Below are 22206 nucleotides of genomic sequence, written 5' to 3'. Positions count from 1 at the left end.
AAACTGTTAGGGAGTATCTGTGGGCTAAAAAAGAAAAAAATACCTTATCTCTTATAATCATGTTTTGACAGAATATTATAATTAAAAATATTAAAGTGTGTTAATTTAGCTCATACAAATTAACTCACTATGAGTTGAAATAAAAATAAATCAGATAAACTTAATTATTTTTTGATAATTTTTTTTATAATTCGACTTCGTCCATTATAGATTGATGGAACGACTCATTTAAAAGTATAAAATTTATATTATAAGTATATTGTTGTACAATCAAATTGAATTCGTTCACTATGATTAGAATATTCATTTATTTCAACATTATTATAAAGCTGGAGGTTAAAAATTAAAATGTCAAATTATATAATTTGATAAACAAATAAATTAAGTATTTAAACTATAGAAGCTAAATTTAACAATATTCTAATATTGAAAAGTATCAAATAGTCAAGCCACTAACTTTTATAAATTTTCATCTCAAATGATATCATTTCTTATTCAAACAAAATCATATTAACTTTTTTTTCCTCAAATTCACACTCAACATGTACACTCCGAAAGTAAAAAAATGATTTTCACAATACGTAATCTGAAAGTTAAGTTATTTTTCTTTTTACATAACCTAAAAGTAATTGTATATTTCAAAAGTTAAATATAACTTTTGAATTACACCATCCATTAAAAGTCATTTAACTTTTGATTACACAATCCAAAAGTCAATTTTGGCTTTCAAATTATTTAGTTTGAAAATCTTTTATTAAGAGAAAAAAAAAAAGACGGAGTTCATTCATCTTTTCCACCTCAGTCCAAAATATTTGGGCCACTAGTCACAGTTTTTAAAATAAAGTTGATATACACAAGTACTTGATACACTATTATATTCATTAGACTTCGTACAAGACTAGCAGTGAGCCAGCATAAATAAATAAAATATGTACAAGGTAATATGAACTTTTTGAATACAATTATGCTAGGACTGTTTAAGACTATTTCAAACTCGAACGAATTTATAGCATAATTGAAACATTTTAGTATTTCTTTCTATCATCATCACTTGTACAACATGCATATTCTCTCCATCTTTTTGATTACTGCAAGGAACAAATAACGCGAATATTTTATATGAAGATCATGTGCTTGCCTAATCTTGGACTATCGATATTAGAGTGAGTAAACACGTATGTTAGATCAAGTTTACAAATCCCCAGCTTCGTGAAAGAACCATAGTCATCAACTTGAAAGCATAGAATACTAATGCAGCAGATAAGATGTCTGTCTTCCAACCTAATCTGCCTACTTGACGAAGTTTCTGAATTCTGTTGGAAACTTGGAATGATCCTTCTATTATGGCAATTCCTCCAAGTTATCAATAAATTGCACGTGACTCAAGGGTGTACAAAAAGGAACCTTCATAGTATTATTGAGTACGTTGCTCCAAAAATATCATGACGAGTAGTTTTCACGGTCATCATCATCCAATCCCATGTTCTCCGAAGTCAGGGGCATAGCTGTTAAGACCAAGACCAGGGCCAAATTGCGCAAATACGAAGTCAACAAAATTTATTCACTAAGCCTAAAATTAATTCATAAAATTCAAACAAGTATAGTAGTGCACACCAACATCAAAGAGAAGAAATCATGTCAGAATCGCAACTGATAGATATTTCATGAAAAATTTGCATTCGTATAAAGGAGGAATTTTATGACTTACTATGAAGCATACGTGCATAATATGGATCAAATACTGCAATGTAAGTTTGACAGTAACAACAAAACAAGATTTTAAAGGTTAAAAAATAGTTAGTTTCTAAATGCCCAAAATATGGTCATAATCGCTTGAAAAAACAAGATAATACCCAAAAATGCTCCTGCTCCTCCTTCCTCTTTAACGGGATAGAATTGTGCTTGTAAGCAGATAGAAGTACGAAAGGGAAAAACATCCAAGAAATCTCCGATTCAAAATAAGGTAATTCATATTTAGAATGCAAGACTACGACTTAGCTTGTTGAACTAGTAAGACGCATAAAACAGCATATTAAAAAGCAAAAACGTCAGATATAGTAACACCAAATACTAATTCTTAATCTTCTGCGAGAATTTAACATATATTATTGATTAGAAATCAATGCCAAGTCAAACATACCTTCATCTTCATTTTGACTAGTGAAGAATGGGGTGAGGTAGTTTTTATCTAATGCTGTAAAAGATGCAGCACTACAACAGAAAAGCAAAGAAAAATCAAAACTAGAAATTTCAGTAATGTAAACATACATTTAAAATATCTTCAATTTCAGAGCACGGATGGTACCTTCTTTGAAATTCTTGTAGCCTCATCTTGATTTTGTTCCCTGATGATGATTCTTCATCTTCAGGAGAAAGATAACCATTGGTTCCCCCAAAAGTCTTGTGGATGAAACCAAAGATGTTAGTTGAAAGAGAATAAAAACAAACATACAATTCCATGACAAAGTTCATAAATATGTAGTTTCTTTGAATTTAAATTGCATTCAGAGTTTTACATATATTCTATATCTAACACTTAAACTTGGTTCCAGATCATAGCTCTGGACTATTTAATTTTGTTGGAGATCCACATTGACTAAAGATATAACCAAATTATAATATATAAATAGGTGCAAACCTCGCTTATAAACTGGTTTTATAGGGTTGACTATAGATCCAAGAGATTTGTTTTCCCTAATGGAATGACTCAACTTCAGTTTTGTATGCCATTTAAGAGCATAATTATAACATAAGTCAATTTTCATGCTTCTGTTACTTTCAGCAACAAATATATAGCCTAGTCACATACACAAGATCTAAATAAAATCTTTTGATAAAAAAAGAAACGATTATTTTGCCTACAAAATCCATCCCAAACATGTGTCAAGTATTTTTCAATTTAGGCAGTCCCCCAACCACATCTCACTCGAGCAGAAGTCAGCTATGTGTTTCTTGCTATTCCACAGGTAAAAGGCAATTATGTGGAAACAAAAATGAAGAGATGGTTCTACTGTTTGATAAGCAAAAGAACCTCATCTAGGAAAAACTTACCGATCTGGTAACTGAAGCCAAAGGACTCTGGATGATAGGACTGTCACTACCTACAACTTGTAAAGCTTCCAGCATGGTGCCTGTTGAACCACCAATCAGTAATACCTGAAATAAAGTAACCAAACTTTATTGTGAATAACTAGCCAGGTATAGGGACTGTGAAAAGGTGGTGAAAAAAATAGGTCGCTGCAAGTAACTTAAGAAGAAAAATAAAGGTGGACCAAACTTCCGTGTAATTTTCCAGAAGTTCCTATCAAGTTGTCCAATTCACCCCAGAACTAGTACATTTTTGACAGATGATGAGGCACAGTATTCTCCATTGGAAATGTCCAAATTTCTGTCTCTCCCGCTGAGATTCTTGAATGGTCTATTTATCTTAAATATCAGTAAGCTGACAGTGTTTCCTTAACATTGGATTCAGATCTTGCACATTTTTATCAAGATTCGTCCAGAAAATTCAAGAATATGCTAACTTAATATTATTTTTTAAATAAACTTTAAGTTTACTACTCAGTCTCCTTGATGTTTTTTCCCTGCAGTTTCTTTTCATGTTTTATTGTAATACAATCCTCACGTTTCTTGATGCCTTCCTGCTCTATAGATTGATTTCCTTCTCAACCTTCTTTGCCCCTCTTGCATCTGAAGATGGAGCTAATAATAGTCCAACTGCTAAGATTGCCTTTTCATGGAAGATCCTACATCAGCCAATCAAATCGTATGTTGAATGGAGAAACCCAAATTAGTTGGTTACAGTCAGAAATTATGAAGCATTCATGAGAATTTCCCCCCAAGCCTAGACAAACCCACATTTGCACAATAAAAGTGCTAGTGAAACAACCTTTGGAACCACTCTTTTTTGAGTCTCATTTCTTTATTAATAAGTTTCAGTCATGATTTTGTAATTTTTAATAAATTTCAAGTAGAAATAAAGTGTTAGAGTGTGCAAGCAACTACACTCCTCCTTGAACAATAGAAAGGTAGGATAGTGTATTGCACCAAATGATTTTAGTCAGAATACCAATTTCTTGTATCTGGCATGGCAGTGAATATCTATGGAGGTAAGAAAGAAAAAGATGCACACAATGACAATTTAAAAAAGGATAGAAATGGCATACCATGCTTTATATAAAGTTTTCTTTCTTTAAATAGCCTTTTAGATAGGAATATAGATATGGAATATCAGAAACAGAATAAAGCGTGAAAATAACATTCAAAAGAGTGAAATAGCAAAGGACCGTACTCTGCTTCCACATGAATTTATTTCTAGTGTAATGACTAATGATTAGCTTAAAATATTTGATGACAAGCATGAGAAAGCCTACCGTCAAAACAACTATTGCAGTAGTTGCAGTCAAGATGATCTGTCCATGTCCATTTGGCAGATCATGAATTGATTGCAGAGCAAGGGCAAAAGCCATTGCCCCTCGAAGTCCTGTACATGTTCATAAAGTACAAAACTCAACACAAAAAGACAGGGCATTGAACAACACACCAAAATCAAGTAGTCTGTTTTATTTACCGAATCAAGAAAGCTTTCCAGATTATACTCAAGGATTTGTAAAATTCTGAAACCTTACCACTATACCAAAGTGCTTTCTGGTGTTTTCGCGGAATCTGTCGATAGGCAGGTCTAACCAAGTTGACCAAATAAGCACATGAGAACACATTGGCTGCCCTGCACAAAGTGATCAAACAGTGTACTTATATTTTCGTGGACAAATATGAAAGCTAAGCAGAGAGGTGTCAAAGTGCATGCATTTCTTTATATTTTACCAAACTAGCTAAAAGCCTGACAGGCTCATATGTCACTGATCAACAACTCATGACTACAGAAATTACAGCATAGATACCTTGCAATTCCAATGAATATCTGAAGTGGTTACCAGGCAAGTTGAGGAGGAGGACAAATATGAAACATCAGGATAGTACAAATCACAAAAATTGAAATTTATAGGACCAAGGAAAGGATACAATGGAAGAGAATATAAATCCAACATGCGACCAACTATGTTTCTCCATAGCAATATCAAAGCCCATGTAGATAAATCTGTAGATCATTAGATAAAATGATTCACGTGCATCATTTAGAGGTAATGCTGAACTAGAAGGGAATCTGCCATTAAATCCTCCTTACACAAATGTCTCAGCTAATGATGATATCAACTCAAAAAATGCAGAGACGAATCTTTGAGAACTACGTGACAAATTCGAATATGTGTAATGCTTCATGACCTAAAATGAACACAAAAGTCGGCATAAGAATGTTTTAAAACACATGAAATGACCAATAAAATAATATAAGATGCAATTACCATTCCTGTGAACAATATTGATACGATACCAGACAGTCCAAGACCTTCAGCAAGCATGTACCTGAGAAATAAAATAATTTGCACCAGCATAAGGAAATTTATAGAAATTTTACAATAAAGTTATGTAGAAATGGTCCAAGGAGTTTTCTTACGAGAAATACGGGAAAAGAACAAAAAGACAGCTCTCCAAGTTCTGAAGACTAAATTGAAGAACAAAAAGATCAGTAATTTCAAGATATGACCTGGTTATATTCAACCAAGAAACTAAATATAAATACTTACTTGTCAATATCCAACCCTGAATATTTGAATAGGTATTGATAGTTAAGGTTTCACTATATTTTGATTTTCAAATCTCCAAAGAATTGCTAAGATCCATATATATGTATATGTTTAGCACAACGGTTAATTTAAAAGGATATTAATGCAGATACAAAACCAACTCCAACACCTGCAGAGCCACAGAAAAAATGCCAAATCAGGAATATTGAATACCAAAAGGACACACATTTTCTTCTCTTCAATGTCAAATAATCAAATATAATAATAATAATAAATTATAATTACATAAATTTCAAAATATAATACTAAATAAACTACAGGCGTTTTAGTAATTTAAAAGGGGACGGTATTACTCATAGACATTCCGATGTCCTCAAAACGAGTTCAAACAATACTCATTGGTACAAGTTTATTTGTCATCCCTACCTTTCACTCTAATTCTCTTTCTTCTTTCCTTATTCAATCCCTCTCTTTCAATCACCTCATCAAACAAAGTGTAAGAGATTATTTAACAACCATTGAGTTACTAACAACAGCCATTTTAAAATAAAATAGAAAAATTCATAGTAGCAAGTACAATGAATCATTTGTTCTAGAATAACTAATAGGGACTTGAGTTTTACGGGGTGCTCCCACATCGAGTAGGGATGAAATGTTCAATAGAGTATTAAAGTATTTGGTTCTCATCCCTTGATGGTTAGCTTTTAAGGGTGGGTTCTCCAGGTGATTGGTTACTTACCTCTTGAAAAAGAGTGGTTAAGCGATTCCTTGAAATGCTCTTATCCCCACTAAATAGCTAGATTTTGAAGGTGGGTTCTTTAAATGTTTGGATACTTATCAATGACCAAGCACCCAGAGTAGCCCAAAGCCACCAACCAATATCGTTCAACAAATAAGTTGGCACAATCTTTTCCTGCATCACATGTACAATTGCTCAATCCCCAAAATGATCACATAATTGTAGTAGGAAACAAGGAGTATGAACATACAAATCAATCCTTATCATGACGATTCGCATGATCATGACCATTGTGATAAATGTGGTATATATAGGGGAGGATAAACCCTAACCAAGTACACATCATTCTTTACTTTCTCACCTTTTGACCTCACTAACTCAGGTATCTTAATTCTTACAGGTGACAACCCTCCTTAGTTGACTCTTGGAGAAATGTAGAAGGACAAGGATAACAACAAGAGTCACCACAACAAAGGATTCAACCATCTCGGTCTTGTGAAGAAGACAATCTATTCTACATTAACCGGTCAATATGATCTCCAAGAACAGGAATAATAGTTTCTCATGTCTGTCACAAAACGGACATTGCATCCTCCACCAATTGTTAACACTTTCTATTATTATTCATCACTAAAGTATTACAACAATCTTCCACAAGTAGATCCAAATTTGTTAGTATCATTATAACAAGTTCAAATCTGAATGTTTCATTTGAACAACTGGAATATCAATCTGCATCTAATTTCTATCATAAAAGTGGTATTCATCTAATTTTTCAATAGGAATTGTTGGAAGTCGACTAGAGATAAGGCAATTTCATACAATATACAATATAAGTGGGGTGCAAATCTCACCTTACAAGCTGGTTTGTGAGGTTGAGTTGGCTTAAACTCCGCTTCTAATATGCTATCAGAGACAGGTTAGAACCTATCCTAATGAGATTTCTTGGACATTCTGCTCCACCCGCTATCGGGCCGCTAACGGACCACCCATTTCTAGATCCACACACGAGATATATATACCTCGACGTGAGGGGGGGGGGAAGTTGAAAGTCCCACATCAACCAGAGATAAGACCACGCACGAGATATATATACCTTGACATGAGGGGTGGGGGGGAGGGGGGTTGGAAGTCCCACATCAACTAGAGATAAGGCAATTTCATACTATATAAGTGGGATGCAAACCTCATCTTACAAGTCAATTTTGTGGGGTTCAGTTAGACTTAAACTCCACTTCTAACATGAATAATAGTTTCTCATGTCTGTCACAACAACGGACATTGCATCCTCCATCAACTGTTAACACTATCCATTATTATTCATTAGTAAAGTATTACAACAATCTTCCACAAGTAGATCCAAATTTGTTAATACCAATATAATTATGTGTGCTTCTGCTAAAGAGGACAAACTCCTTTTAACAAGTTGGAGACTGAATGCTTCATTTGAACAACTGGAATATCAATCTGCATCTAACTTCTAACACAAAAGTGGTATTCATCTAATTTTGGAACAAGAATAATAGTTTCTCATGTCTATCACACAGCGGACATTGCATCCTCCACCAACTGTTAACACTTTCTACTATTATTCATCAATCAAGTATTACAACAATCTTCCACAGGTAGATCCAAATTTGTTATTACCAATATAATTATGTGTGCTTCTTTTAAACATGACAAACTCCTTTCAAACAAGTTGGAGTCTGAATGCTTCATTTGAACAACTGGAATATCAATTTGCATCTAATTTCTATCATAAAAGTGGTATTCACCTATTTTGATAATATATGTGAATTCATTAAGTGGTACAAATAAAAAGTACTTTCTGAATTCTCCTTAACATGTTTTAATAAATTGACACCAAAAGGATTATTTTCACCAAATATAAGGATTTTATGTAACCATTAAAATTGATAAGAAACTTAGTTTCGTTTTAATCTAAATCCCAAGTAGAAGGGATTAAGTAACACAAAAATTGGGGGGAGTAGGTTGGGAAAGTACGAAAGTAGATGGGGATAATCAACTTTAAAGCCCATAAACACTACATAAAGAGTTCGTGTAAGATTTCTAAAACCAACCAGCAGACAGTGACCCGACAAAAGTCTCTAAAAATCTAACAACCACCATGAAGAAATTTTGTCCAGATGGATTACTTTTAATCACTGTCATTGTCCTGCAAGGTGAATATTTGAGTCAAAATAATGATAGGTTATCTTTTATAAACGTAGAAATTTCCATATACCTGTACAAAGAAATAGCCATCTGCCAGCGTAGATTAAGGGTCAGAAAGGAGAGACATAAAAGAGGGAAAAGATCAGCAAGTGGTACCATCCATATTTAAATCACAATTGATTCACTTTCACGAGTAAAAAAGAAACGTTGTAGTAATAGAAAATTACAGCATCATTCAAAACAGATTCTCCAAAAACCAAGGCATAAAGATTGACGTCTGTGCCAAGCTCCTGCAATAAGGCAGGCAAAAGCGCCCATCAGGAACAAATCGAATCAGAATGTAAGGTGCATAACATATTATAATACTAAAATGAAATAGAAAGATAACAGATGACAGGGTAGTGGGATTGAAATTAGGAAAGCCAAAACCTTCACAAGTTAATAAAATGGTAGTGAAAAGCATTGGTAAAGGGAGCAGAAGAGCTCTAGAAAGAGGTTACCCAAAATGGTTCTTCACAACTAACACCATGTTGCATTAAGGAGCAATTGGCACATAACCTTAGAAGCGAGGAGACTCGGAACAAGTGTATGTAGCATGTAGTACAAGCAAATAGGAAAACAAAAATTAAAGCAATACGTAAACTACATCACCTGAAATATGGACAAAACAGTAACAGGATCGGTTGCGGATATCAGTGCACCAAACATTAGACACTCAACAAAAGGTAATCTGTAGATAAGGTGCATCAATCCAGCCATATAACTGTGGACAGAGAAGCAAACCAAGGAAACGAATCACAAGGTAACAAACTGGAATGGAAAAAATGAAAAATGCCAAAAAAAAAAAATGCTTACACTAAGACACCCGTCACAATGGAAGCCAGAAAGGTGCCCAGTATGGCAAACGTGACAATAGCTCCAAAATTAGAAAAAAAAGGTTTCTGCAAAGAGCGAAAACGCAAAGTGAAAGAACCAATTTGAAAACAAAAGAATGCAACAAGAGTGAAAGGACAAGAAAAAAGAACTTACAGGCGAGAGACTGAAGCCAGACTGAGTAAAGCGAAAGCGCAAGGTCAAGGAAATGAAAACAATAAGTAATTGTGATGAAATTAAAGAACAGCAGAAGAATGCGAGTGGTTAAGGATATAATATTATAGGAGGTAAAAGGAAGAGGAAGAAAAACTCCTCGTGAAAGTTGAACCACGCCCTGTTTGTGATAGAAAGTGAGTGAGGTTCCAGAGAATCAGAAAAAGAAATGAGAGAATAGGAATGGCAATAGAAAGTGAATTGAGACCTGATACTAGTTTGAGTGTGAGAAATGTTAGCGAGTGTACCAACGAGCAAGCCAATGAGAAGAGAAGCGCTGGCTTCGGGAAGAACGTAAACCTTTTTGCGACGAAGGATGTGACCTAACACGAAAGACAAAACCAGCATCATTATTTGAAGGAGAATCCCCACTCCCGCCGCCTGCTGCTCTTTGCCGCCGCCGATCACGTCCACGCCGTCCGCCGGAGATATTGGATTGCTACCCTCCGTCATCAGTTCAATCGACCCAATTCCCTTTCGCTGTCTCTATCACGCTCTCTTCTTGTAAAAAGTAACTAAACCATTAATTAAATATCAAATAATCGTAATTTATAGTTTCTGCATTGCTTGCTATGGCCCGTTTCAGTTTGGGTTGCCACGTGGAAGTCAGCGCCTTTGCCATCTGTCCTTTCACACATAAAGTGCATTTTTGACTTTATGTTCTAACCTACTTTAAATTGTTTATTATATTTCCTCGTATATAGTCCAATATCCACGTGTCACTCCATTATCACGTTTTAAATTGTTTATTATATTCTTTGATAAGTCCAATATCCACGTGTCACTCCACTATCACGTGCACTTCAAAATCTCAGATCACGCGGGCCAACCCACTTTTCTTCAATTGACAAAATAACTATATAAAATATTATGTTTAAATTTTCTACTATGTAATTTTTAATTTTAATGTTTTGAAAGAATTAAAATATACGTTTTTTATGACATTGTTAGTTTATTTTATGAATTTAATTTCTTCTAATAAAAATTATGTAAATAATATTTAAACTAAATTATTAAATATTTTACGTCTTTTTAAGTAAACTTACCTATTTGAACTAATTTTACAATGTAAATAATATAATTTTTTCTTTTGTTTTCTTTTTCTTCTTTATAATGTTTTGGTGGGTTGGTATCCTAATTCAGTCATATGTATAAAACTTTTCGGACTATTTTTTCATTGGTAGACTATCTCTTTTTTTATTTAAATTTGGTAGGACTTTATTTCTAAAGTTTATACATTATATATACATTGGTTATAAATTGAATTATAAGTAAATTTAAATCATCAATGTTTGTTTCTAAACGTTTTACTGTAATTTTGAAAACGAAGTCTATAAAGCAGTTAAACTTTATTACAAAATTTGGGGATAAAAAATTTGAAATAATTTTGAAGGAATAAAAAGTTTAAAATAAAATGTAGAAAATCAATACATAATTTAATATAAAAATTAAATATTATATATATATACGTATATATTTTTACTTACAAAATTTATATAGAAATTTTGGAGAGTACAAACCTTTAGATTCTTAAAAGATCCATCACTCACTCCTTACTCATCCACTTTTTTAAAAAATTGACAGATTTGAATCAATATTTTTATTAACAGTGAGGCTGAAGATATTTTGATTATATTGGAATTAAACTCACTTCTCAGTCTATAATTTGTAAACGTGTTTTGGACTATAAAATTTTAATTATATATTTCATTTTTCTATTTTTTATATTAAATGAATTTATTCATTATTATAATCAATCTAATTATTAATAGAAAATATTTATATATAAACAACTACTAATTTTTTTAGCCTTACTATTAATATTTATACCAATAAATAATTTTTATTATTCCAAATTTTGATATATATATATATATATATATATTAATTTTTAAAGTTAAAAAATTAATTAAAATAATTATTTTAACTCAATAAAATCAATTTTTTTACGTATTAAACAATCTAATATTTGAGTTTAATCTTACTTGTAAATAAGTTAAATATTAATTTAAAATATTAGTTAATACATAACTAAAGTTTGGTTTACAAAGTTATATATATTAATTTTCAAAATTTTATGATTAAACTCTATCAAAGTTTAACACATTAGCGAATTTCAAATTTTCTTTTTGTCAAAGTCTAATAAATAAAAATATACTTATTTAAATAATTGATGAAGACTATAATTATTGTATGTTAAATGTTTTTATTGTGTAATATTTTTAAAGAATTAAAATTTATGTTTGTTAGCATTAGATTATTTTATGAATTTGATTTCTCTAATGTTAATAAAAAATAATGTTCAAATAAGTTTTAAAGTAAATCATGCACATACTTTAGTTTTTGTAATTAAAGTCGTCTATTTAAATTAGTTTTATAAAGAAAATAATATGCCTTTTTTCTATATTTTTTTAGTTTTTGATAGTCACCCGTAGGAACCCCTAGGAAGGGTGGGTAAAGCTTTCCAACATGTTTTTCATTGGTTCACTATTATGCTATAATGCATTTTTTGCAAATCCAAACAAGTCATTAACCCCTTTTATAATTTCTAAATTTAACAAATTCTTGTTTTTTGTTGGTTATAAATTAAATTATCCTTAAATTAAAATCATCAATATCTATTTGTTAACCATTCATTGTTGATTTATAGAAAAATTGTCCCAAGGTTGCACTTTTAAAAATTGAAACATTTGTTTGAACACCTCGATGCCCGAAGCTAAATAAAATTAAATAGATAATAAGACTAAAATAGTTTTCTTATATTTTTATTGAAACCACTTTTCACGCTATAATTTGTTAATGCTTAATTTTGAACTTTATATTATTTGAATCATGTACTTGGTTATTTAGTTTGTAACTTTATCCATTATTAAATATATACTACAACTATTATTACAAGATGTGAATGTAGCAGTAACTATTAAAGTATTTTTTTTGAAAGCTTACAATTAATATATAAGTAATTGACATTAATATTAAGAAATGAATATATTATGTTAGCAAATTGATACTACATTAATAATGAATTAATGTTGTGGAACTTTTAAAAAATTAAATAACTAAATAATGAAGAGGAAAAAAGTGGATGCATTATATTTGTAATAGAAGAAAGAAAAAAGAAAAAGACAAGGTTGTGGTGCGTTTGTATGGTTGGTGTAATGTGACAAGGAAACATTTGTAAAAGCAAAGGCAAGGTAGGGGCAAAAAGGAGTTAGTTGGTTAATGAGTATGGTAGCCTGAGTGGGACGTTTCCATCAAATTCAGAATCTAACCCAACCCAGCCACAACCATTCACTTTTGTTCTGTTTTGCTCTGTTGTGTTCGTAAATTGCCAGAGCTCAACTCCTTCTCCCAAGGTTCGTTTCATTGTCTCACTTGTCGCAAAAGCTACTTTCATATATTTTCTTTGTTTTTTAATTGGGTATTCCTCCAAAATAATTATGTTTCTTTGTCAATTCACCAATTCACCAATTCAACAATTCACCAATTCACCAATTTCAACTCTTCTGTATATAATATTTATCCTTTCCCTACCCATTCTCGCTTTTCTTTTGAATACAAATGTTATTCAATCGATTGGTGGGAGAATTAGAAGGTAGGTTCCGTCTAGTTGCTGCAATTGTTTCTAGGTTGTCTTTATATTTTTTCTTTCCGTCACGGTCTCCAAGTAGATACTTCGATAGCAGAATATTTTTTATTTAATTGATTTTTGCTTAGGAAATTGAGTGGATTCTGGGAAATTTAGAAGTTCAAACATAGTGTTTTGGAATTACGTAGCAGGAGGTGCAGTTTCTTAAAGTATATAAAATTGAGAGTTTCATCGAAGACGTGGGATTACTGATATATCTGATTGAAATGCATTATAAACCTACCGATATTGCTGTCTACATTTAGTTTTTGTCCATCAGCCATAATTTTTATTATGCTTGAAGAAAATTTGCTCCACCCATAAGATTAAAATTATTTTACTCATGCAAAACTCTTGTAGTCCATTTTTTTTTTCTTTCTGTCTGACTTGGATTTATTCTAAGAGAGCACCCTACCGGATCTCTGAAATATTTACGTCCTTAATACTCACCTGCATATAATTATAAGACAGTTCAACATCTTTTCGGTGTCTTATATCTCTTTTTGGGTTATTTTATTAAGTTGGCTTTATTGTCATAATATTGGGAATGCTACTTGCCTACAATGATGGTATATAATCCCTTGTGTCCCTCTTTTTTTTATATATTGTTATTTGCTGACTGTTCTTGCCGTAATGTAACTATTTAGAGTGGAATCAGATATGCACTTTGAATTTTGAATCATACACTCTCAGTTTGATGCTTATATTCTGATTTTTTTTTTCTGCTGTTATTATAGCCTGCCGGCATCTCAATGATGACACAAGAATCATCAGAGGTGTTGGAAAAACATGCAGGCTCGGGCTCTCATGCGAGGGGGAATAGTGAATATGTTAGACTGGTCATACCTGATGAAACAAGGGCGGTTGAATCTGAAATCTTGCTGCCTCGAGCAGAATCAAGATTACAGTCTTTCTGGTGGTGGACTAAATCCTCTTTATGGTGTGTTGTCATTGTGTTACTTGCTTTTATTCTTATCAGATGGGGAGTGCCACTCTTTTTCAAAAAGGTATTTGCTCTTACTTTTACAACCATTTTGGTACTACAGTTTCATTTTCTGTTCAGAATGAACTGGTATTGACGTTATTTGGCTAATATGCATTCGTTGATATGGACTAAATTGTGGCAATCCTGTGTCACCTTCGCTGTTCTTATAATGTTTTTAACTGAAATATATTATTGAAGAGATGATATATGATGATATATGAAATGATATGTTAGCTCAGTAATTGTTGTGGAAATTGTTCAAACAAACCTACTAGACCGTTTACCAAACACAAATGAATAACAATGATAATAGAGAAACCTGCAACAGTTAGACGTTTAACAAAGAGGAGTAATGAAGAAAACGCATAAAATTAACATGATTCAATCGAAGTATTAACGACCTTCAATCTACATTCACAGTAAAAAATTTACTATTAACCAAAGTTACAACTCAAAGTTTCTCTCAATGAACTCTCAATTCTCAATTGGTTAAATAATTTATACAAAGTTTTATATCTAGAGAAATAATTGTTACACGCCTAAACTGTTGGAGAAGACACATAAATAGTGCTCCCACATCTGAGCTTGAAACGTCAACAACAAGGCGGAGTCTCTAATGACAAATGAAAGAAGTTACAGTCTGATAACGGTTAGGCGATCACCACATGCTCTGTAGACAAATGGTCTTGTACCATCAAACACTCTTGAAATATCAAGCGGTCTACTACATTAGACAGTCTAGAAACCATAATCAAGATTTCACCGAGCCAATCTTCATAGTTATTGTTGCTAGTTCCATGCTCTCCTCCCACTTGATTTAAATCATGCTTCACAAACGAACAATTTACCATATTTTTTGTAAATGTGTTGAAGGAAATCTCTAGTTGTGTGTTTGGTTTAATGTTTCGGAGTTCAAATCCAAGTTTACTTTACATAGAAAGTTACAAATGATGTTTGAAATTTTTTTTTCTGTTTCATTGAACTTTAAACGTGGTTTGTTTTCAAAGCAAAATCATAAAACTTTTTCAGTTTCATTCAACCAAATGTAATTTTTTTAAGTGCAATCCAAACACACCCTAGATGAGTTGACTTGATGTGCGATCTATGGCATGGATGAAATTATGCAGAAGCACAAGAGGGACTCTTTTCTTTCAACTCAGCAAGAAATTATTTTTGCACACTTTCTGTTTTCATTTTCACTTTCCAAATCCCGCTGACATTTTAAGGTTACTTCTGAGCATGATATTAAAAAAGAGCATTATAGTAATGACATCTTTACTACTAAAAGCAAGCTCAGACTCTATATTTCAGCTCTTGTGGAATGGAATGCATTCCATATGGATGCTTGTAATATTTGATTAAATTAGTTTTTTGATGCTTCATCATTTTAATTTTGATATGCAGGCTGTTTACCCATTTATGGCATGGGAAGCTGCTGCCTTTGGCCGTCCAGTTCTTGCTCTGGTACTTGTTGCTTCTCTGGCTTTATTCCCAGTATTCTTAATCCCTTCTGGCCCCTCCATGTGGCTGAGCGGGATGATTTTTGGTTATGGCATTGGCTTCGCTATAATAATGTTTGGAACAACTGTTGGGATGGTCCTGCCTTACTTAATTGGGCTACCGTTCCGTGACCGCATTCATGTAAGTCATTTTATTTCTTATATGATCAAGAGTCTTCTTAAATTTCGTGCTGTATTTTTTCTGACTAGTTTTTTTCCTTTTGTTTGTGATTGTTGCCTTTATATTCTCCAGCGATGGTTAAGGAGATGGCCCCGGAATGCTGCAATGATTAGGCTTGCTGGGGAGGGGAACTGGTTTCATCAATTTCAAGTCGTTGCACTGTTTAGGGTTTCTCCTTTTCCTTATACTATATTCAATTATGCTGTGGTAGTCACAAATATGAGGTTTTGGCCCTACTTAGGTGGGTCAGTTGCTGGAATGGTACCAGAAGCTTTCATCTATATCTACAGGTTTGTTTTCTTTCTATTTAGGGTCCTTCATTGGCTTAATGAGTTCCCTAAAGAAAAAGATTAGAAAGAAAGAGGAACTGTAAATGTATTGTAATTGCAAAGACACTTGCCATTTCCTCCATTCTTATATGGCTAGAAGACGAAGTTTTTTGGAGTTCTGTTAGATCTTCAGACAAATACCCTCACTAACTCAAACTCTTTTTTCTTACCACGATTACCAGGGTGTTTGTGTTTTTCTTTATAATTCTTAACCCCCACACTAACATCTTAATGTTTTTCGTCAGTGGTCGGTTATTAAAGACGTTGGCTGACGCACAGTACGGGAGGCACCACTTGACTACTGTGGAAATCGTATACAACATTATTTCTTTCTTTAGTGCAATAGTTACCACCATTGCTTTCACTGTTTATGCAAAGAGAACGCTCAATGAACTCAAATTGACAGGGTTGAATGAGGAAGTGACCTCTGTTTCTGAGAAGGGGTGTTTTGAGCTGGAGAAGCTTCCCCTTGAACGGCCTAAACAGCCTAGTTGGTCGAAATTTTCGTGACTCGTTTATTAACAAGTTGCTCTTGAATTACATTTATAAATTATAATATTTTTCCCTTTTATGTCTTTTTGATTTTCATATGACAACCCCATTTCTCCCATAGGCCATTTTGGGTTGTAATATAATAACAATATTTTGAGAACAGGTTAAAGGAGAAAATACAAAAAGGCCAACAATGGTTTATGTAGAGAGTTGAGAAGGGCTGATTGAATTGTTTTGTGCAATACGTCTGAGTTTCAAATTGGAACCATGTATATTGCAGATGTAAATTTGTGACCTCTCTTGAACTATCCTTATGTCGTTCTGTTCCGGTGCTGACTGACTGACACTGCATTATAGTCTGAATCACCATCTTATGCTGTCATACAATGTGCTAGTCGTTTATTCAGCAGATGCGTGTGAAACAGTGTATCGGTGGTTTGGAACCTTGGTATGACACTCCTGTTTTGCCACTGCCAGTAGAGAGATTGGACAGCACGGAAGCTCAATTGTAGATGTTGATGCCCCCTTCATCAAGTTAATGGTAATGCCATATTCATCAATTATATTTCTTTTACACGCACCAATGTAGACATGGGGAACATGTGTCGGTCAATGATTTCCACAACTCCCGCATGAAAAAGAAATGATGTCCCACAGTGCTAGACTAGACATGAGGACCAGTCCCTAGAATATGGCACCTGATTCGATGCAGTACAGGAAAGAACATTCAGCGGCTTTGAAGTTGGAATATAAAATCAGCACAGCGTTCAGTAACGAAATGCAACTTGTCGCCGCCTCCGGTTTTGATATAATGATTTTTGTTTTATTTGAATTGGCAAGTGCATGCAGGTCTAGAGGAATTGGTCTCAACCTCAAATCTCATAAACACTTGTTTCGTTGTAAATAGCAATTTTTTATACCAACAATCAATTATTTGAGAATGAAGGAGCAATTTGAGTGAACACATGTAGAACAAACGAGCTTTTGCAAAATTGAAAAAAAAAATAAGTCCTCAAACTTGTAAAGAAAAAAGAAAGTTGGGTAAAGTAACTACTCTAAAACATTAGTTCAACGTGTTCCTTACATTATGCTCGTTTTCAAGTTTAAAGAATTCAAGATTTGATACATACATACATACTACGTATATCACAAAAAAAAAAAAAAAAACAGTCTCAAGTACCACTATCAATTTTAATGCTAATCTTGAAGCGAAGATTGTTCTTAGACAAACAAGATTCACTATGCCTAGTTGCACTACTTCCACTTTTCCTTGGCTTTAATGTACCTCCATCTTCAAAATCATCGATACACTGAAGTCACATGTGGTACTTGGCGGATAGAGGATGATGAATGACAAAACACCTCATGGTTTCCATGGTGCAGGAGGAGGGGGCGGCGTTGGAAACATTGGGGGAACAGCAGAGAAAAGCGTGTTTTTGTCTATTCCTGAGCTCTTATCACCCGACAACGCCACAAGCGCAGCTACTAAACCTGCATTGCCTGCAAGAGTTGGTTCTGTGTAGTTATAGTTGGTTCGGACATCATGGAACCCGTCGTGCTTGTCAGGACCAGCAACCATAGCTCCAACAATTGTATGCGGGTTTGGCTTCGATGTGTCCCTCCACTTCCATCCTCCTTTACAGTTGTACTTAATTTTATTCTTTGGTATAGAAGCCCCTCTATGGTGAACATGTTTTGGATAGTGATTGCCAAAACCTACAATATAGCTCATTTTCCGAGGGTTCTTCCCAAGAATGTAATCAATCTAGAAAATCACCCAGAAAAGAGAAAAGGAAAATAAATTAGCCCAAACACATGATATTTAGGCTTTCATTATGCATGATTTAAAAGAGTATAATAGCACACACCTGGGTCTTCGCAAAATTTCGAAGAACATCAGTTGAAAAGAAATTGGGTCCGCAGTACCATCCAGGAGTATCAGCAGCATCGAGATAATCACTGTATAGGGCAGCCAAAAATGCTGCATTGACAACATATTGGAGAGGCTGAGGCCTACCATGGTTTAATTGAATCAAGCCGCCTGGTGAAGAAGACATCGTTATTCTCATTAGAACAATAGATGGAAAACCTGTTGTGCAGAAAAAAGGTCGAAACTCGAGAATTATTTACCCCTTGTTCTATTAAAGCTGGTGAACATTGGCAGGTAGGAGCACATGATTATGCCTGTCTGGTTGTGAAATGTCCTTAAAATTTCTTCATACGGATAACCAGGACTCAGGAACAACCTCAATCGACTCAGAAGAACCTAAATACAAGACAAAACATTAAGTTACTTTCCTTCCACTCTTGAACATATATCCAGAACTGACTTTCTTATAAATTGAAAACGAAGCAGTCAATCAAATGGTCCACATGACTACGATCTACAGCATGATCAAATTAAGCATGGGGTGAAAGCAAGGGAACCTTCTGAAGTTAAACAAGTAATGAGAATGGGTCAAGTTTTGAGTTGAAAAGCATTGAGAATGAAAACGCAGTAAATACTTGAAAGCTATTTGGATAAACTTTTCCATCAAAAGCTATGGTTGATTGGAACTGAACACAGAAGTTGACAATTCAAACTGCCTTAGAGGTGTTGAGTCAAAATTGAAGGTCGCAGATAAGTGAAAAAACGAAGGGAGAAGACGAAAGGAATTACCTGAGCACCAGTAAGCTTGTTGTCCCAGCTGAGGACACCATAGTCAGGCCCTCCCCAGAAGGCGCCAGCATGTTTGGCAAGGCCGGGAGTGGTAGCCAGCTTCAGGTAAGACGAATTCCCAGTGGCAAAGTACATCCAAGCCCCTCCCCAAACAAACTCATCCCAATAGCTAGTCGAATTGTAGAACACAGATGCCTCGTTACCCTGACTGTACCTCCCTCTCTGCCTCCTCGAAAAGCCATACAGCGTGGTGGCGCCGTGAACCAGCTTCTGCGAATACGCCCTGTTGTCCTTGAACACAATCGAGGCGGCCGCCAAGGCCGCCGCCATCTCCGCGGCGAGATCGGAGCAGCTACTGCACTCCTTGACGGGGCGGTCGTAATCGATGTCCTCGGGTCTCATCCAGCAGTAGTGGTCGTTGGGAGTGGTGCTCCCATCGGAGGTGTCGCCGGAGCCAACCTGCGCGGCGATGGAATTTATGGTGTCGGCGGTGTGGTTGAAGGTCTTGAGAAAGTAATCGGTTCCCCACTTGATGAGTTCCTTGACGTGAGCCAACTCTCCGGCAGCCTCGTACTTAGCGCTGTACTCGATAACGCTCCAACTGAGCATCGTCATGGCGAAGGCCTTGGGGAAGTGGAATTTGATAGCGTCACCGGCGTCGTAGTAACCGCCTATCAGATCCTTGATCGCACTCGACGTACCTTGAGACTTCTTCCCATCGGCCATGCACGAGTTCCCTCTCCACGAAACGTTGTTATGCCTCGGAAGCTTTCCCGCTACGCACAACACAAGAAACCAAATCAACTAATCAGTTAAATAAGAATTACGATAAAGAAATAAAAATGGTGAAATGAGTAGTTACATTTTTGGGCGTTGAAGAAGAGGAGGGCTTTGTGGAGAGCAAGAGTGTAGTTATCGGGAGGGGCGGGCTTGTGGTGGTGGCGTGGGACGGTTTTGACTATGAGAGTGATTAAACCGGCGAGTACAGCGGAGACGGCGAGAGTGCCAAGTGTCCAGATGAAGATTTTGCGGCTGACGATGATGCAGCCCAGATCTACGTATTTCTTCTTCTTCTTTTTCTGTTCTCCGGCGCCCAGGAGCCAGCTCTGTTGAGTCTCGTCTAACGCCGGGCGGTCCAACTCCTGAAGATTGCGGCTGCGCTCGTCGTCGGTGGCGGAGTCCGTGGCGTGGATCTCCAGCGGCCCACCCCACGGATCCCTACCGTACATACTCATTTTCGATACCAACCCCTACTTCCCAATCCCCAATCTCCAATCCCCAATCCCTAATCTAACAACGTAATGCAGTAATGCAATGTTGTGATTGGAAAAGTAGATTTGCAGTGACTCCTTCTCTGTGTGTGCAGGGAGTGTCGGTTCTGGAGACAGAAGAAAGAGACGACTACTGAGACACGTGACTGTGACGCGCCTTACTCTTCTTTCTTTCTCTTTTTTCTTCGCATATTAAATTATTGACGTTCGCGACACCCATTAGCCAGCTCACTCTCACTAATCTGCACTCTCTCATCCAACGGCTCTCTCTTCCACTCCTTTTTCTTTTTCTTCCTTTTTATCAACCAACAATTAATAATTATTTTTCAGCAAAATCAACTTAAATAATTTATGCAATTATTTAAATACGACAAAATTAGGAACAGAAACAGAGCTGTATACCACACAACACAAATCTTCTTTTTCTTTTCATTTCTACCTTCGTTTCGATCATTGTTCTGTTAATTTAGTCTCTTTAATTTCTTTACAAATTTGTCATTTTAGTATTTTAGTTATGAAAGTAGTTAGTAACACATGTACCAATGTGATAGTGTAAAAATTAGCACCGGCGAAATTCAAACTAGTTAACAATAAACTATTTTATACATTAATCATCCGTAGTCATTGAAATATTTTCTTCAGATATATAAGGTGACAAATTAACTGATTAACAATAAAAGTTACACAATGAAAATAGTATGAAAAATAAATTTGTGGAAATTACTTCATTAAATAAAAATATAAATAAATAAACCTAAAAACTAATTAATATTCTAACAGAGTTTTTAGTATATGGTCTTGTTTAATCTTCTTTCTTAAAATATTAACGCGTTTCTTAATCTTCTTTCTCAAAATAATAATGCGTTTCTTAAAATTGGAGAAGTTGATTCCATAATGGGCCATTGTGTATCATGGCTTTTGGGCCGTCCAGCTGCGTCCAATTTGACCGCAAGCATACATTCCAAATTTCCAACTGGCCACTACCAAATTTATTATTCTCTCATTATTATCCTATGGTTTCTTTCCTAATATTAGAAGAAAAATAAAGATGCATAAAAATCATTGAAATTTGAATTAAAAATTAAAAAAAACATAAATTCTTGTTCTTATAAATTACCTTTTCTCTTTTCTTATACTTTCTAATCAAGCACGCACAAAAAAAAATGAATGATGCCAAAAAGTTAGAATGTAATAAAATAATGCCATATTAGATGACTAAATATAGACATTTCAATGGAATAATATGAATTTTCAAGAGAATTATTACATGCTCGTAAAGGCTTCCAAAGATTATTTTCAAGAGACAAATTAGGAGGCATAAACACCCGTTTGCAAAACCTGGAGCTGATAAACAAATTCTGTTATTGAAAGGCCTAAATACCTTTTTTTGTCTTATTTTTGTAGTGTTTGTTTTGAATGGTCTTTATTTTGACAAAATATTTAAAATAGTTCTCATTTTTGTAATTCGTATTTTATTTGGTCCTTTTTTGTGACGCCGTTTAAATCAGTAACGGAAC

General features: G+C 34.5%; 4 protein-coding genes across 6 annotated transcripts; 1 reads left to right on the top strand and 3 right to left on the bottom strand.

The window, feature by feature from the left end:
- Nucleotides 1-1314: 1314 nt before the first annotated feature.
- On the bottom strand, nt 1315-9583 carry LOC114177173 (sodium/hydrogen exchanger 6-like). 2 transcript variants are annotated; one of them, XM_028062430.1, is made up of 18 exons: nt 9415-9583; nt 9211-9322; nt 8787-8849; nt 8630-8649; nt 8466-8560; nt 5786-5814; nt 5646-5677; nt 5516-5563; nt 5364-5424; nt 5186-5283; nt 5023-5098; nt 4902-4921; nt 4629-4726; nt 4374-4483; nt 3052-3156; nt 2306-2400; nt 2141-2211; nt 1315-1505 (listed from the first exon to the last, which is right to left on the bottom strand). In XM_028062430.1, exons 2-18 carry the CDS (start codon nt 9316-9318, stop codon nt 1441-1443), a joined length of 1194 nt encoding a protein of 397 aa, XP_027918231.1. In that variant the 5' UTR covers nt 9319-9322; nt 9415-9583; the 3' UTR covers nt 1315-1440. The 2 variants fall into 2 exon arrangements, with proteins under 2 accessions (XP_027918231.1, XP_027918229.1); XM_028062428.1 differs by lacking the exon at nt 9415-9583 and having other exon boundaries at nt 8466-8549; nt 9211-9250.
- On the bottom strand, nt 9502-10144 carry LOC114177175 (sodium/hydrogen exchanger 6-like). The gene is made up of 2 exons (XM_028062431.1): nt 9854-10144; nt 9502-9766 (listed from the first exon to the last, which is right to left on the bottom strand). Exons 1-2 carry the CDS (start codon nt 10096-10098, stop codon nt 9697-9699), a joined length of 315 nt encoding a protein of 104 aa, XP_027918232.1. The 5' UTR covers nt 10099-10144; the 3' UTR covers nt 9502-9696.
- Nucleotides 10145-12852: 2708 nt separating this feature from the next.
- Nucleotides 12853-17926, top strand: LOC114175856 (transmembrane protein 64-like). Of its 2 annotated transcripts, none has more exons than XM_028060692.1 (5): nt 12853-13001; nt 14011-14280; nt 15663-15899; nt 16011-16228; nt 16513-17926. In XM_028060692.1, the coding sequence occupies exons 2-5, from the start codon at nt 14026-14028 to the stop codon at nt 16775-16777; spliced, it is 975 nt and encodes a 324-aa protein (XP_027916493.1). In that variant the 5' UTR covers nt 12853-13001; nt 14011-14025; the 3' UTR covers nt 16778-17926. The 2 variants fall into 2 exon arrangements, with proteins under 2 accessions (XP_027916493.1, XP_027916494.1); XM_028060693.1 differs by lacking the exon at nt 12853-13001 and adding an exon at nt 13137-13240.
- Nucleotides 17802-20922, bottom strand: LOC114175854 (endoglucanase 25-like). The gene is made up of 5 exons (XM_028060691.1): nt 20281-20922; nt 19419-20194; nt 18890-19025; nt 18628-18800; nt 17802-18524 (listed from the first exon to the last, which is right to left on the bottom strand). The coding sequence occupies exons 1-5, from the start codon at nt 20651-20653 to the stop codon at nt 18123-18125; spliced, it is 1860 nt and encodes a 619-aa protein (XP_027916492.1). The 5' UTR covers nt 20654-20922; the 3' UTR covers nt 17802-18122.
- Nucleotides 20923-22206: the final 1284 nt, after the last annotated feature.

The sequence above is a fragment of the Vigna unguiculata genome, chromosome 3 (assembly GCF_004118075.2).
Source record: "Vigna unguiculata cultivar IT97K-499-35 chromosome 3, ASM411807v1, whole genome shotgun sequence".
Taxonomy (NCBI): Eukaryota; Viridiplantae; Streptophyta; class Magnoliopsida; order Fabales; family Fabaceae; genus Vigna; species Vigna unguiculata.
This window is presented reverse-complemented; position numbering and strand designations above follow the sequence as displayed.

Bases quoted from the DNA above. Each gene is read 5' to 3' on its own strand.
- LOC114175856 (XM_028060692.1), top strand. From the start codon at position 14,026: ATGATGACACAAGAATCATCAGAGGTGTTGGAAAAACATGCAGGCTCG. The intron at 14,281-15,662 runs GTATTTGCTCTT...TTTGATATGCAG, and splicing joins TGCCACTCTTTTTCAAAAAG to GCTGTTTACCCATTTATGGC. The intron at 16,229-16,512 runs GTTTGTTTTCTT...GTTTTTCGTCAG, and splicing joins GCTTTCATCTATATCTACAG to TGGTCGGTTATTAAAGACGT.
- LOC114177173 (XM_028062430.1), bottom strand. From the start codon at position 9,318: ATGGCTGGATTGATGCACCTTATCTACAGATTACCTTTTGTTGAGTGT. The intron at 5,284-5,363 runs GTAATTGCATCT...TGTTCATTTTAG, and splicing joins CAATATTGTTCACAGGAATG to GTCATGAAGCATTACACATA. The intron at 2,212-2,305 runs GTACCATCCGTG...TTTCTGTTGTAG, and splicing joins CTACAAGAATTTCAAAGAAG to TGCTGCATCTTTTACAGCAT.
- LOC114177175 (XM_028062431.1), bottom strand. From the start codon at position 10,098: ATGACGGAGGGTAGCAATCCAATATCTCCGGCGGACGGCGTGGACGTG. The intron at 9,767-9,853 runs GTCTCAATTCAC...TATCACAAACAG, and splicing joins CACACTCAAACTAGTATCAG to GGCGTGGTTCAACTTTCACG.
- LOC114175854 (XM_028060691.1), bottom strand. From the start codon at position 20,653: ATGAGTATGTACGGTAGGGATCCGTGGGGTGGGCCGCTGGAGATCCAC. The intron at 19,026-19,418 runs GTAATTCCTTTC...TCTTGTATTTAG, and splicing joins ACAAGCTTACTGGTGCTCAG to GTTCTTCTGAGTCGATTGAG. The intron at 18,801-18,889 runs GTAAATAATTCT...CTTCTTCACCAG, and splicing joins CAGCTTTAATAGAACAAGGG to GCGGCTTGATTCAATTAAAC.